At 40.1% G+C, this 12,124-nt stretch overlaps 1 protein-coding gene across 2 annotated transcripts in view; it reads right to left on the bottom strand.

Moving 5' to 3' along the window:
- efl1 (elongation factor like GTPase 1) overlaps positions 1-11,330 on the bottom strand; it is a 78,332-nt gene extending 67,002 nt beyond the window's left edge. Inside the window, exons 1-7 of one of the 2 annotated variants that reach the window (XM_020641431.3) lie at positions 11,311-11,330; positions 10,849-10,948; positions 10,146-10,213; positions 9,953-10,037; positions 8,932-9,065; positions 7,820-7,957; positions 7,539-7,753 (exon numbers count right to left, since the gene is read on the bottom strand). In XM_020641431.3, the coding sequence (XP_020497087.2) occupies positions 7,539-7,753; positions 7,820-7,957; positions 8,932-9,065; positions 9,953-10,037; positions 10,146-10,213; positions 10,849-10,939 (731 nt within the window). In that variant the 5' untranslated portion in view covers positions 10,940-10,948; positions 11,311-11,330. The other variant, XM_020641430.3, reaches the window with a different exon arrangement.
- Positions 11,331-12,124: the final 794 nt, after the last annotated feature.

The raw sequence follows: 12,124 nt of genomic DNA, 5'->3' as shown, positions 1-12,124 counted from the left end.
TGGTCTGATGAGGTGGCAACTTTACGGTCTACAGTGACTGACTTGAAAGCAGAGATGACGGGGCTCAGAGAGAAATGTGAGGACATGGAGGGACAGATGTGGAGATGCAACATCAGGATATTGGGGGTGGCTCAGACGACTGGATCAAGCTCTACATCTGAAGCTGCCGAGGGAAGCATTACAGCTGGACAAAGATGTGCTCGTAGACCACTCACATAGAAGCCTGGCCCCAAAAAGGCCAGCTAAACTCCACTACTACTAACTGTGTCGAGGTGCTGAGCCGCGCGTACTCTAGAGCTCCACTCCGGGCCAACGGGGAAACGGTTGCCATATATCCCGACTACACTGCCAGCGTCGCCAAGGCCAGGAGTGCGTTCACGGAGGTTAGGAAGCTTCTGCGCAACCGTCAGGTTGTTTCCAGCCCGATTACGCATAACACACAACGGAGAAGACAGGGAATTCACGGACGCAGACAAGGCAATGGGATACCTTAAGAAGAAAATACTTCCCACAACAGAGGTTAGAGATTGATTGAAAGACTGAACTTTGTGCCCTTAAGTGCTTATACGCTGTTTATGAGAGGCGGGGAGGTGGAATTGTTTTCTTCTGCTGTTAACGCTTCATCTCCTCTGCTTCTATTGAACCGTTTTCTTTCGGTTTTCTTTTTATTTTATTAAAATGTTTTGATATATGGGGCAGGTTGTCCCCAGTCAGGGACCAGTGATTATCTGTTTCATTTTGTGGTCAACTTTGAAATAGTATTTATTTGTGCCTTTGATCACTGCTGTTGTTTACTAAAGGCTGTGTCCCCTATATATACAGTATGTATGTATATATGGTAAATGGTAAATGGACTTGAGCTTATATAGCACTTTTCTAGTCTTCCGCCTACTCAAATCGCTTTTACACTGCAGGTCACACCCACCCATTCATACCCTTTCACACACTGATGATAGTGGTCGCTTTGTAGTATCATCCATCAGAAGTAACTAATCCCATTTATACACCACCACCGAAGCAGCAGGAGCAACTCGGGGTTAAGTGTCTTGCCCAAGGACACATCGGACATTCAACATTTGGCCAACTGGGGATCGAACCCTTGACCTTCTGGTTGAGAAGCCACGACTCTACCAACTTTCCCCCTGCCTATGCAGCAGTATTTCTTTGACAATGTTACCTTTATTATGCTATAGGTTTAGACATATGTGTTGACATGTTTATATACAGCGTTGGGCACCCTCAATCGCAGGTTTTTGATGCCATGTTATATTTCGAGACCAACTCTGACGGGGTGATATGGTTCAATCATATTATCACTGTTTCTGTCATTATTACCTGTAATGTTTCATTGTGTTCAGTTTAATGATGTATAAGAATTAATTTTTTACATGACATATTATGATGCGCTATTAGAAGTATTTTATTTCACTTTTCCCTCGTATAGGAGGTTCGGCAGGAGCCTGAATGGTTGGCTCTAGAGTTCTCAAACACTAAATGTGTGGATTTGTTTTGGTTGGGTACAATGTTCACCTTGTTATCTGTAGGTGTGTGGGGGTGGAGGGGGTTACCAGACTCACTCATTTACCAGATGTATGTCTTCATTTTCATTTGCGGTGTTGTTATAGTCTTTATAGGTTCCAGATGTACAACCTGCCTCGCCTACCATGACTGACACCAACACTCCCAGAAGGTTGGATGGTTGATCGGCTAACTTTGTAATTTGGAATGTTAAGTCACTTCATCCAGTGAAGCGTAAAAAGGTATTTACTCACTTAAAAGGTGGATATAGCATTTCTTCAGGAGACCCACCTACATACATTAGATCAGCCCCTACTGAGAGGGGGATGGGCAGGACAGATATACCACTCCAATTTCCACTCGAACGCTAGAGGGACAGCCATACAGATTGAGAAGAATACACCATTTACGATGACAAGCATAGAGGCTGACCCCGCAGGGCGCTATGTCATTGTGGTGGGGCAGCTATATTCGTTTCCAGTCATTCTGGCCAGTATCTATGCGCCGAACTGGGATAATCCCATGTTCTTTACTAATCTTTTCTCCCGCTTACCAAATATAGCTTTGCACCACCTTGTTCTTGGTGGGGACATGAATTGTATACTATCCCCCGTCTTAGACCATAGCTTGCTCAAAAAGACCTCCCTATCTAAATCAGTGCGTTCAATTCAGCTCTTTCTTAAATCATATGGCATAGCTGATGTATGGCAATTTCATAATCCTACTTCCAGACAATACTCTTTCTTCTCCCCAGTCCACAAGACTTAATCACATATAGACAACTTCTTCTTGGATAAAAGACTCCTTCCTCTAGTTACAGAGTGCAATTATGGGTCTATAGTTATTTCAGATCATGGCCCCCTGAGTTTTAAAATGAATATTCCCAATACACAGTCCAGCTATCGCCCTTGGAGACTTAACCCTCTGCTTTTGTCAGAGGAAGCATTTACTAATTTCATCGCCTCTGAGTTTAAATTATTCCTAGACATTAATCAAACTCCTGGAATGTACCCTTTAACTATATGGGAGTCGCTGAAGGGATACCTACGGGGCCAGGTCATCTCATATTGTGCAAATAAAAACAAAGCAAGCACAGCGCGTCTTAAAAAGTTGGCAGATGAGATACTGGAACTGGATAAATTGCATAGTCTATCATCCTTTGCAGACACAATGAAAAACGTATGTCACTACAAGTTGAGTTTGATCTCTTGTTAACACGTCAGGCTGAATACCTAATATCTATGTCTCGACACGGCTACTATGAACATGGTTGGAAAAGGCTGGACGAATACTTGCTCACCAGCTGCGACAAAGGACTGCCAATCAGACCATCCCTGAAATTAATGATGACAAAGGTGCAAAAACCACAGATAAAAATCAATTACTGTTTTCAAATGTACTATCAGTCATTATACACCTCTGATTCATCAATAAAACCTTCCATGCTGGAAGATTTTTTTAAGACCTTGCACGTCCCATCTTTAGACCTGGAGGTGGCTGCTGAGTTGGAGAGGGGCCTTTCAGCCGCAGAGATAGCATTGGCAATCAGCTCTATGCAAAGTAGCAAAGCACTGGGACCGGATGGTTACCCAGCGGACTTTTATAAAAAGTTTTCAGTCCAACTCTCACCTATATTACTGTCAGTCTTCAAAGAATCATTCTCATTAAAATCCCTGCCTCCAAACATGCGCCAGTTAGTTATTTCTTTAATTCTCAAAAAACACAAGTGCAGCTCATTCCGTCCAATTTCACTGTTGAACACAGACGCCAAAATCCTTGCGAAAGTCCTGATCCGCTGCTTGGAAGGCGTTCTTCCTTCCATCATATCTCCAGACCAAACGGGTTTTATTAAAAATCGTTATTCCTTTTCTAACATCAGAGGCCTGTTGAATATTCTTCATGGCCCCTCTCAACCTGTTCAGTCAGGGGTCGTGCTTTCACTTGATGCTAAAAAGGCATTCGACCGGGTGGAGTGGGGCTACCTTTTTAGAGCACTGGAGAGGTTTGGATTTGGCCCAAGGCTCATGCACATGGATCAGGATTTTGTATGCATCTCCGATGGCAGCCGTACGCACCAACAATGATCTGTCTACCTACTTTGAGCTCCAACGCGGCACAAGACAGGGATGTCCTTTGTCCCCACTTTTATTTGCGGTCGCTATGGAACCCCTTGCTTTAGCTCTGAGGCAAAATACTGATATCAAGGGAATTCAGCGTGCAGGTTCAGGGCATAAAGTCTCGCTCTATGCAGACGATATGTTACTGTACATATTGCAAACCCCTCTCGAGTCTCCCTAAATTAATGATATTACTTTGGCAAAATCTCTGGCTATAAAGTAAATGTTCAGTAAAGCGAGCTGACGCCTATTGGCGATGGTGCTGACCAAAGATCCTTGGGCTCATTTCCTTTTAAAATTAGCCCTAAGAAATTCAAATACCTTGGGATATGGGTTACTCATAAACATTATAAACCCTTACTGTCTACCCTGAAGCAGGATATTGAATGCTGGGACCCATTGCCTCTCTCCTTGGGCGGAAGAATTAATTCGATAAAGATGAACGTTCTGCCTAAATTTCTATATTCCAGTGCCTTCCGGTCTTCTTAACAAAATCCTTCTTTTCCAAATTAAATAATCAGATATTGACTTTTATCTGGAACAAAAAACCACCCCGGATCAAAAGAAGCGTACTGCAGATGCCTCGTTTGATGGGAGGGATTGCGCTTCCAAACTTTATGTACTATTATTGGGCGGACATAAGAGCATTGATATACTGGGTGAGGAATGATGTAACTGTACCCAAGTGGACTGCTTTGGAGGGGGCGTCTATTGGATCCACTTCTCTGGAAGCTTTATTGTGTGCTAAATTGCTATTTACACAACCCATCTCAAGCTTTACTTCTAACCCGGTTATAATACACTCAATTAAAATCTGGAACCAGTTCAGAAGATAATTTTCCCTTGGGGAAATGTCACAGGCTGCACCAATAGCAAAGAACCACATGTTTGTCCCGTCAGTGATGGATGAGACTTTCGACTCCTGGTCTAGAAGGGGTGTGGTCAGATCAACGCCGACATAGATCCCACATGTGAGCGATGCAAGCAGGCCCCAGCCACTCTGTTACACATGTTTTGGACATGTCCGAAACTTCTTACATTCTGGCAAACCATTTTTGAGACTTTCTCTAAGATATTTGGGAAAACAGTACAACCATCTCCATTTATTGCACTCTTTGGGGTGGCCCTAGTAGACGCCCCTCTTAATAGATTTGAAATCAACATGCTGGCCTTTTGTACTCTCCTTGCCAGGAGACTGATACTGTTTAAATGGAAAGACCCTATCCCACCGACCTATAGTCATTGGCTCAAAGAAGTCATGTACCATCTTAAATTAGAGAAAATTAGATACACTATCAGAGGGTCTATTATGAAATTTCATAATATCTAGCAATCTTTCTTGATCTTTGTCTATTGGAGGCTGACAACATAGCATAATGGAACAATTTTTTTTTTCTTTCTGTGATTTATTTCTATATGTATTATTTATTTACCTTTTACGAATGTCTGGCTATATACAATGTATCGTTTATCTCCTTTTGATAGATATCTGGCTATGTACAATGTTTATGTGTGTGTGTCTGGTTTCTGGGGGGGTGAGGATTTATTTTAGTTAGTTTTTTATTTTGTTGTTTTTCTCCTGTTCGGTTGGTCCTTTTGGGCCTGTGATATAATGTTGAAAATGAAAATAAAAAGACCCTGATAAAAAAAGAAAATTCTAGGTGAACAATCTAAAAATAAGAAAAAGTTAAAAGGAAAAACTTTACAGTAGTTCAAATCTTAATAAAATATGTATACTGTGTATATTATACCTATATTTCAAAGACAGATTGCATCAAACACAGAGCTGGACTAGGATTCACATTATTTTATTCAACTGTCTATGGAATGACAGACGATTCCAAGGCAACTGATTTTGAAAAGCCTGAATGGGTAGTTTGTGACACAAGTGCTTCAAGAGGGTTAGGTCGGTACATGACTGTGTGCTACGCATGGAACGGGAAAATAAAGAGGGCGCAGCAGAGAGCTCTGGATGTATACAAATACAGGATGTAAACAGACATGGCAACACTTGAGGAGGTACCATTATGTGGCGGGGTTTAAGCCTCTTGACCAACCATTGCATCTCGCCCACCTGTCAATCATGTCAGCTATGTGCCTAAATATGGATAACACGCATCATTTTCTAAATCAATACGGTGCCATGTGTGCCAGTGATGACAATAACTATTCACACCTATTTCGTTTTTTGGTACCAGGCTGTAAACATGTTTATTTATGCTGTAAAAACAGCTTTTTTTGCCAGACATGTGTATGTTACTTCCAGGTGTTCCTGGAGCCTCAAGTGGTCACTCTAGGAACTGCAGGTTTTGCACTTCTGCATTGGCTTCATTTTTTAAGACCAGAGGTTGCCGCCTGGTCAGAACACCATTGGCACCGTCTGCACTCAGTTTCTCTTTCCTCTCTCCATGGTTGCAACCGTCCCGTTGTTTCAGTTTAATGTGTAACCCTGTTAATTGGTGGCTTTCAGCCAAAAGCGTCTCCAATACATTCAGAACTCTGCTGCTCGTCTCCTCACACACTCCCGCACCAGAGACCACATCATCCCCGTTCTTCATGACCTCCACTGGCTCCCCATCCCCCAGCATATCAACTTTAAGCTCCTCATCATCACAACCAGGCCCCTCCCCATACCTGTCTGAGCTCCTCCACCAGCACACTCCCACCCACACTCTCAGGTCTGCTGATGCAAACCTCCTGTCTCCCACCCTGCAGGACAAACTTTCGGTCCTGCAGGGACCACACACACACACACACACACACACACACACACACACACACACACACACACACACACACACACACACACACACACACACACACACACACACACACACACACACACACACACACACACACACACACACACACACACACACACACACACACACACACACACACACACACACACACACACACACACACACACACCTCCTTCAAGAAATCCCTCAAAATTCACCTCTTCATCAATCAATCAATTTTTATTTGTATAGCGTCAACTCATAACAAGTGTTAAGCGAGAGACACTTTTCAAAAAGCAGGTAAAAGACCTTACTTATTGCTATGTTACAAAAAGCAGGTAAAAGACCTTACTCATTGTTATGTTACAAAAAGCAGATAAAAGACCTTACTCATTGTTATGTTACAAAAAGAAGGTAAAAGACCTTACTTATTGCTATATTACAAAGACAAGGCGTGTCCATCATTAGCAATTTAGCAAAGCAGCAAAAGTTACAGTGGTAAGAAAAAACTGCCTCATTAAAAGGCAGAAATCTTCGACTGGAACACCGGCTCATGACAAAACAGCCTTCACAGGACTAGACTGCACCGGGCTTGGAAGGGGATAGGGGGAGAGGTGGGATAAGATGCAGGAAGAGGGATAGGGAGCAAGGGGGTGGGGGGAGGCAAGCCGTCCATCAACAATCCAGGTGCCTACATTCATCACTGCCTACAACCACTAACTCCCCCCCCCCCCATTACTTCTTGGTTGGACTGTCCTTGTCGTTTTTTGTTTTGTTTTATTGTTTTATGTTTTTGTCAAAGCTTCTTTGAGTTTTTAGAAACGCGCTATATAAAACTAATGTATTATTATTATTATTAGATGTTGTATTTACTTACAGCAGCCGTTGAAACCAGAAGAGTCCTTGCAAATGCCTTTATGTTTAATTTACGAGGGGTGTTTAATAAACAAAGGGGTAGCCATCATGCGCACGCATACGTTTAGTGAAAAGCAATTATATATCTAGTCTCAAACTGTTGGTTAACAATATGTTATTTTATAATATGACCATTCACTGGGCATTTAACATTAGGTTTTGCATCTTGGATATTCCCAAACACCTGTCCCAGAATGCATTAATACATACACTACTGATAACCCAGTGTAAAGGACAACAAACTCACCTGAAGCCCCATCCATCTATTGCACTGGCAAAGACTACATTTCCTTGGTCAGGAGAAAAGTAGAGAAGGGAGTCATCAGCCTCCTCCAGCCCGGCGCTCCAATCATATAGCTGATCTCCACTCAACATCTCTTTTTCTATCTCCTCCTCCTTCTCTTTCTCTGCTCGCTCCTCCAGCACTCTGGATGTGAACAACGCCCCTGTCACTGCATTCACCTTCAAGGTAAAACATGCACATCAACATAGAGTTACAGTGGTGTTAAGATAACCTTTTCTCTTTACCTGTTCCAAGATCTTCTGAAGGTGGCTGTAAGCTTCCTGAGAGGTGAGTTTCAGCTCCATGATAAGTCGGTCTATCTTATTGATAACCAGGACTGGCCTGATGTTCTCCAGCCACGCCTGACGGAGCACAACCTGGGTCTACACACAAGCAAAATATGACATCATATTTTTACATGTTTGATATAATGATCAGTTAAGTACAGTGAACTGAACACAGTAGTTTAACAAGCGGATTCCCATGTTTAATATGTTGTGAATGTTTATCTCATACAACCTAGGGCTAAACGATATATTGCTTGCACTACAAAATATGGACTTGTGATGCCAAAGAGTGTGTGATGTCACCTTCAGTGGTCACTAAACATGACAGCTGTGCATGCAAATTCTGTGTCCCTGCATGTAAAATGTAGGCATATTTGAGACGCTGCTGCCGTTACATACTACTGCATGGCGTTTTCAGGCTGAGGTTTTTCTCTGTGTATTTAAATTATTGCAATCAAATTATAAAAATGTTACAAATATTTAAGCTGTATTATCTTGAACACATTTTATTGTTCTTTTAATGTTTAACAATAATTTGCAGCTTCTTTGAGCACAGCAGAGTAGATCCTGAAATAGAATATAACCTTATAAGATGGATAAATGGATAAAAAGCTGTTACTCCACTACAAGGTTAAAGTACATCAGTATGATGTGAAAGTAGTCATACAGTACATGTGACTACATCAATATGACTATTTATTTTATAGGCGTATTCATTTCAATATTAGATTTTATGCTTTGGGTGTTTATGGTTTTTCAAGTGTTTATGAGTTTATAAGAACAGTGTATTCAACCTGTAGTCTTCAAACCAATTTCTGATACCTCTGTTAGGCTAATTGAATTTATCTAAAAATAAAAAAAAGTTTTGACTTAATTACTAAAAGTAATGACTTTTTATTGACGTAAACTGGACTAAAATGTTAGGAGTTGTCATTGACTAAAACTAGACTAACTATAAAGGTAAAAAATGACAAGACAAAGGATAAATCTAAAATAGCTTCCAAAATAAACACAATCATAAAGATATCTCATCTTAGAGAATGAGACATTTAGTCAAAGGGGATATTTACCTGTGGACACAAGCCCTCGACAGCATCAACAACAACAATAGCACCATCACACAGCCGGACAGCAGTGGAAACTTCTGAGGAGAAGTCGACATGACCAGGAGAGTCGATAAGATTTAGTAAGTACTCCTGATCCCCTGAGAACGAGCACGAGGGAAAAATTTAAGAAATGTCACCTCTGGGTAATTTATAATGTAACCATCAGTAAATACAATTAGATGTCTGGATGTGTGGAGATGGTCTGGGCCATTAAGCAAACAGACAGCAAACATGACAAACAGGAGGGGTTTTTTTTAACGAGACAATTGTGCTTTTTCTGTTTAACTCCATGAAGGAATCATCGTTATCATCAGCTAAACTTTTTTTTCACATCAGTCAAGACAGGAGACACAGGTAAAAAGTTTGGACAGAACTGAAGGCTGTCAGGATGAGCATGTAGCTGTGTGCCTGGGGTTAAGTCCAGTAGTTCTGACAAAGTCCTGGCAACTAAGACGAAAAAAAATACCATTCCTTTCACCTCTCTCTAAAATCCTGCATTTAACCTCTCTCTTTGTGGAGAGCCTGTGTGCTGATCTAACATAATGCAGGAGCAGATTGTGACCTTGGCAACTTGTATTTTTTACGATGGTACTTCCTGCTGAGATGACAGTTGAAAGTGCTACGTTTGATTAAGTTTCGTATCATACACGCTTTCTTTGCTGAACATATATCCTTTTTGTTATGACTGGATGAAAATATGTATTTGACATATTTCATTTATGAAAATCTCATAAATTTTCAAATTTCAAAATTGTCCCCCTTCACCCCAAAATGTCTCAGGAGCCGGAGGAAACCTGCTGTTGGCTGGATGTGGCCTGTGGGCCGTAAATTTGACACTCCTAAATTAGAGCATAATAAAGGATAGGGTCATAATCCAGAGTCATACTTAATGTCAGTATATAAAATAAATAGTATTATTAAATATACCATTTCATCAACAAATAAGTTCTGCAGTTACTTTGAAGGCTAAAACCAGTAGCCTTACCTTTTTTATAATGCAGAGAGATAGCACTGGACTTCATGGTGATCCCTCTGATCTGTTCATCTTCCCTGCTGTCCAGATACCTTAACTGACACATCAACACATCACTAAAATGCACACATCATGAAAAAACTACAAAAAAATTAACAACACAACTGTCAAAAACATCTAGTCTTTATCAAATAAAGTAACTTACTTTACCAGCCAGTCGACTTGATATGATACCATTACTTGCTACCAAGCAATCAGCCAGCGTAGTTTTACCTGTAAAGATGCAGATGGGGCCAAATGATTTCCTACCCTTCAGGTTTCATCTAAAACAGTCTACTGACTGTATGAGAAACACTGAACCCTTGTAAGTCAGCAATGTCTGATTCAACAACTGATGCTGCATCTGATGATATGGTCATTTATAGTTCAAGCTATTCATAGGAATATATAATGTGTTGTATATGTGTTGAATTTAAACATACAAAATCACGATCTATAAATAAAGACCAGAATCAGAATCGTTTTTTATTGCCAAGTACATTTACACATACAAGGAATTTGTCTTGGTGCTAAAAACAATTAACAAAGGAAATAAAGCAAAATAGCAAGAACGTTTTTATGCTTCATATTAAAGCTCACTGGACTTTTAATACTGCACCATTTATACATTTTGTTTGTATATTTCTTATTCTCTATATATACTTGTAATTACTTCTTACATTTTATTTAAGTTCTTGCTGTTTTGCTTTATTTCCTTTTTGCACCAATACACCTAGACAGATTCCTTGTATGTGTAAATGTATTTGGCAATAAAAATCGATTGTGATTTTGGTCTTTATTTGAGTTATAGATACACAGTAGGACTATTAAACAAAACAATATGACGCCCACCAGGCTTGTTAACTCACCATGATCAACATGTGCAAGAATGCAAAGGTTTCTGGTGTTTGCTGGGCTTTTTTGCAGTGCAATAATCTTATCCACGCTGGTGTGTCCCATGGTGAGCACCTAGGTCAAAGGGCAATAAGAAACACATTGTATAGTGATCAGCTTTGGACTGCACGTCACGTTACGGTGTTGTGACGCAGTCTGTCAAAACACAACTTTCTCTCACCGTACGTAAACTAGGTTTGGCAGTGAAGTGGGAGCAACACTGTATAGATCACTATAGTGCAACAACGACAACACAGTTATATGTTGACACCGGACTAATGCCACTGCTACCGCGGTTATAGCCTAAAAGTCTTAAAAGTGATATACGTATAAGTTTTATATTTAAGCAATATGGAAACGTTGATGCATCAATTTAAGCACAAAATATTCCCAGAATGAGCGCATATTATGAACACATGTGGTCATTTTCAACTCACGGCGATTCCCCGGAAGTTGATGATAACCGTAAACCACGCCCATTAGCTTCTTCTTCTTTTAGTGTCATGACTTAAAGACCGCCACCTACTGTACCGGAATATGTAGCATCAGCTACGTGAAACTACTTTACAACAAAATAATAATAATAGAAATGAATTAAAAACCAAAATACACATCTTAATCATATTATATAACCCTTTTTACAATGGAACAGTAAGCCATGTTTTTTAAATTCCACACATTCATCTGTTTCACTTTTGCCTAAAAAAAACAATGCTTTATTTAACCCTGTATGGTCAAACCTCAGTCTAGTTGAAACGATCTCCTCCCTTATTTTTTTTCTATTTACACCGTGTGCATTTATAGATGTATGTTTACTGTAATATTTCCTTTCTTGCTATTTCTTTATCATTTCTTTTTATAATCAATGCTTTAGTTTGCTCTACCAAAGGGTATATTTATAGTATCTTTGATCTTGGTTGAATTTTTAGTTATTTTGTCTGCTCTCTCATTTACTTCTACAACCTACATGAGCAGGTACCAGGTACCTTCTTCTGCGTGGTGTTTTCTGGAAGTTGGAAAAAAACGTTTTGGTGCATTACTGCCACCAACTGGATAGAGTGTGAATTGGGAACTATAGCCTAATATTTAAAAAGAAAAAGAAAAAGAAAAAGAGGAATAACTAAATAATTTCTATGGAATTTGTTCTTATAAGATATTTAAATAAAAATGTAACACTTTTTTTCGTAAAATATCACTTATATCCAATTTCATACGCCTAATCTCATTTTCAGCTCCTCTCGGCCTCATACA

The sequence above is a fragment of the Labrus bergylta genome, chromosome 3, assembly GCF_963930695.1.
Source record: "Labrus bergylta chromosome 3, fLabBer1.1, whole genome shotgun sequence".
Classification (NCBI taxonomy): Eukaryota; Metazoa; Chordata; class Actinopteri; order Labriformes; family Labridae; genus Labrus; species Labrus bergylta.
Note: the sequence above shows the minus strand (reverse complement) of the source record. Positions and strands in the feature narration are given on the sequence as shown.